The 3,799-nt window shown below is 56.0% G+C and overlaps 1 protein-coding gene across 1 annotated transcript; it reads right to left on the bottom strand.

The window, feature by feature from the left end:
* Positions 1 to 1,571: 1,571 nt before the first annotated feature.
* Positions 1,572 to 3,614, bottom strand: CHCHD5 (coiled-coil-helix-coiled-coil-helix domain containing 5). Its single transcript, XM_019485694.2, has 4 exons — positions 3,514 to 3,614; positions 3,293 to 3,433; positions 2,465 to 2,617; positions 1,572 to 2,000 (listed from the first exon to the last, which is right to left on the bottom strand). The coding sequence occupies exons 1-3, from the start codon at positions 3,570 to 3,572 to the stop codon at positions 2,467 to 2,469; spliced, it is 351 nt and encodes a 116-aa protein (XP_019341239.1). The 5' UTR covers positions 3,573 to 3,614; the 3' UTR covers positions 1,572 to 2,000; positions 2,465 to 2,466.
* Between the last annotated feature and the right edge of the window lie 185 nt (positions 3,615 to 3,799).

Genomic DNA, 3,799 nt, shown 5'->3' with positions numbered 1-3,799 from the left:
GAGCTGACATTTCAATACAATTTCAACAGCGTGTAAAGCACCTTTGTTTCCACGTAACGGCCTTCTTAATAAAGCTCTGCCCACCACAGATATTTATGACTAATGGGACGCTGACTGCTATAAATAATCCCAAGGGATCAGCTAAAAATACCTCTCCCCTTTCCTGCTAGCAGTTGCATCCTCTTGCTGAGTTCACAGCAAGGCAGAGCTGCCATCGCATCCCCTCCCAGCTTCCCTGATTCTCTGGAGCTAGCCCTTTCCCTGGAAGCTGCTCCCAGAGTGCCTAAAGCATGCAAGCTGGACAGTTCTCTACCTCCCTAAAACGCACATTGTTATAAATGACTGACCCCCAGCACGTGGATTACTTGCTACCCCCATAAATACATCACTGCTGAAATGCAGCCACCTGTGGGGCTAAGTCAGAAGCCAGTAGAGCCCCAGCAAGCTGTACAACAGCACTGCCTGCCAGCTGTGCAAGTTGGGCTCTGCTAGGAGCTGGAACAGATGAACTTCAATCTGCCACCAGCTCCCCAAAGGAGGGAACCTTTGCCAAGTTGGTCAGCTGGAGGGCAGTCACCAAATATCATGCACTCAAAGGCAAATGCTTGGACACCTGCCTCTGCTGAAAGGTGGAAAAGGAATAATGTGTCCTGGGCAGGGAGCACAAAGGAGCTAGGAACCAGGTCAGAGCCAGCCTGCCTTGCCCACAGAAGGCACGTAGGCCCCACGTTAAAGAACGCTGCGAAGTTATGCTGGGGTTTAAGGCAAATGCTAGACTCCGGCTCTATGGGACACAGTATCCTCCTTTCCATAGGAGACCTGAAGATTTAGCCCTGCCCAGAGAACTGCTGCATGTGGGCCTGAGCCTGCTGCGGTTTCCAGGCCTCTGGTAACACCAGCAGCCTGCAGAAGGTAAGCTCATAAGTTCTTAGTGTGTGCAGCTACAAAGCCCCACTTGGGCTTGGGAGGTAGAAACCATCACCCCAACCTGACATGCTACAGAGACTTGCCCAAAACATGCAGCAGTGGCCAAAGACCTAGAAATAACCTGGAAGTCCTAAGGCCCAGTACCCTGTATAGCCCCTTGTACATCTTTTTCCACATCTCCAGGTGGTTTCCTTTGCAATCTGAGGGACCTGCTTAATTCACTCCTTGAGAACAGTCAACTACTTCTGGGATCACTTTTAATTCCCATCTAAACCAGAAACAACCTCTTTCCATCCCTACCATGCCCCTTCCACCACCTTTGGGAATGCTGGTGCTCTCCCTGAATTCAATGGTTGCTCCATCATCTCCTTTCTAGCCAGGGGCTGTAAAGCACTTTGGAGCACTTGTTACTGCAGTCTCAGGTCTTCTGGCAACAGTGCTCCCTCTGCTGGCTCTAGAACAGAGCACAAGCCAAGCTACCTCAGCCCTTCAGCCAGGCTGCTCAGTCACCAGGCTATTTTAAAGCGAGACAGACCTGGGACCTGAACAGATCAGGATTCTCACTTCAGTGTTTGCCGGATTTCAGTACAGACAACCCCACCAAGCAGCTCCCAGGGATGATGGGAGAAAGCCAGGGTTGGCACTTTGGTCTTCAAGATGAATTTTTATTGGGGTAAAGGAACACCAGCCCTCAGTATTCCAGAATTGCACGCAGAAGGAAGACAGGACAAGGACCTAGTTCAGCATTCAGTCTCCATATCAGTGCAGAAGAGAGTTGGCCCTTTCATGTCACTTTAATATAGTCTTCGCATAGATTATTGGTGAATTGCATTGTTCAGAACTCTGCCACCAGCACTGACAAGCAGCAGCATTTAAGGGCAGGCCAGGAAAACAGGTAAACCTGCAATGTTCTAGCATCCCAATGTGAATCCAGATTTCTTTGAAGGTGAGAAGCTGGCAGAAGTAATGGTGCAGGAACTTACACACTCCATTTTCAGGGAAGAACCACTGGAATGATGCTCCATGAAAGATTATCGTCCACCCATTTTGGAGGCGAAGGTCCCGGGCACTACCTACACAAAACAAAATATGAGAATGTGAAAACTGCCATTTACTAGGTCAGACCGTAGTCTATTTCACCCTGTCTCCTGTGTCACATAGTGGATGATGAAAGGGTAATGAACAGAGCGTAATCAGTTTTTCCCCTCTTCCTCTCACACTTGCAACCTCCAACACTTAAGGTCCAGGAAGTTCAGAAAGAACTGGCGCTCTGTTGGATGCAAAGCTACAGGTGCAAGATTGCCATATGGTACAAAGACAATGACATCTGCCGCACTGGAGGAATTTCCAGAGTTAATAATCCCTGCTGCAGCTTAGTCACGTTACATGTGGGGGAAGCATGTAGGTCCCCGTGAAATAACCAGGCCTCCCTCTGGTTCTGGTGGAGAAGTGTCCCCAACCACCCAAGCCACTGCCCCCACACACAACCCTTATCCTGCCCCTTGTTGGGCTGACCAGGCAGACACCTGTCACTCACTCTTAAGTTGCCAGCTTCACCTGCTCGGCACACAGTAGGAACCGGTTGACGTGTTCAGTGCAGTTCACCACAGCTGCCTGGTTCTCCGCCAGGCACTGCTCGAAGGCTGTGAAGGACGCTGCACACTCGTGGCGGATCTTCCTCACGATCGGGCTGCAACAGACCATGCCCCTGCGCTGAGCTCTGCCTGGGGGCCTGGCTGCAGAACCCCCGCGGCCGACCAGAGCGAGTGCCGGAGCCAGCCCAGCCTGGCAGTGCCGGCCACCAGTCTGGGCTCGATGCTCAGCTCTGCCACAGGCTGGCTTGTGCAGCCTGGGGGCAAATCATGTGCTGCCTCTGTGCCCCCCATCTCCCCCCTTGTCTGTAAAACAGCACTTCTGTCCCCCACCCTGACATCTGCTCTGGTGCAGGGACCACTGATCACTGGGGCAGGGCAGGGCAGCGCAGGGCAGCAGGGATGTCACTGTGGACTCCCTGCATTCGTTACAGGCTGGAGAGCTGACACACTGGGAAGAGGAGGGGGGGAGGTGCATTAACACCTCTCAGCAAGTTCCCTGTGCCCTAAAGCATTGCTGTGAGGAGCTGGACTGTCTGCCTACCCCTGCGCCCATGCCTCACCTCCACGTCTGCGCACACACGTATGTTGCACGCAGGCCACACACCCACACCGCTCCCGTGCCCCAACGTGCACCTGCGCCCATGCACGCGCGCTCACACCCATGCGCCCACACGTGCACGCGCACACTCCCGTGGCCACACGTGTGCGCGTCCGCGCCCCGCACACACGCTCCCGCACCCGTGCGCACCCACGCGCCCCCCGGGGCTCACTGGGCCGCGGCGCACCGCGCCATGTCGCGCCGGAGGTCACTGCAGTCCTGCTGCCACGAGGCGGGGCGCGCGGCCACGCACTGGCCGTACAGGTCCATCTCGCGGCCGCAGTACCGAGCCGCCACCTCCAGCGCCGCCGCCCTGCGGGGAAACGAGGAGCGTGGGCCGGGGCGCGCGTGGGTCTGCCCCCCCACACCATTGCGCCCCCGCCCTGCGCTCACATGTCACCTGTCCCTGCTGCAGCCGCGAGCCAGACAGGCGGAAGCGACGCAGGGCGCATGCGCCCCACTGCATCGCCATAGCAACGGAGGCAGGCCACGCTGGAGTCACCCTTCGTATCAAGGCGGCAGCTTCCTGCGCACGCGCAGTTGGGGAAGAGGAATCGCTCCGGGGCCGGAAGCGGAAGTACGCTGCAGCCTGGCGTTCTGTCGCAAGATGGCGGCGGCAGGCCCCGCACTCCCGGAAGCGGAAGTAGACGCAGGCGGTTTGTAGGCGGGCTCCCGGAAG

This window comes from Alligator mississippiensis, chromosome 8 (assembly GCF_030867095.1).
Source record: "Alligator mississippiensis isolate rAllMis1 chromosome 8, rAllMis1, whole genome shotgun sequence".
Classification (NCBI taxonomy): Eukaryota; Metazoa; Chordata; order Crocodylia; family Alligatoridae; genus Alligator; species Alligator mississippiensis.
The sequence above is the reverse complement of the archived record's forward strand: the minus strand, read 5'-3'. Positions and strand labels throughout refer to the sequence as shown.

Bases quoted from the DNA above. Each gene is read 5' to 3' on its own strand.
- CHCHD5 (XM_019485694.2), bottom strand. From the start codon at position 3,572: ATGCGCCCTGCGTCGCTTCCGCCTGTCTGGCTCGCGGCTGCAGCAGGG. The intron at 3,434-3,513 runs GTGAGCGCAGGG...GTTTCCCCGCAG, and splicing joins GCAGCAGGGACAGGTGACAT to GGCGGCGGCGCTGGAGGTGG. The intron at 2,618-3,292 runs GTGAGCCCCGGG...GGTCTGTTGCAG, and splicing joins GCGCGGTGCGCCGCGGCCCA to CCCGATCGTGAGGAAGATCC.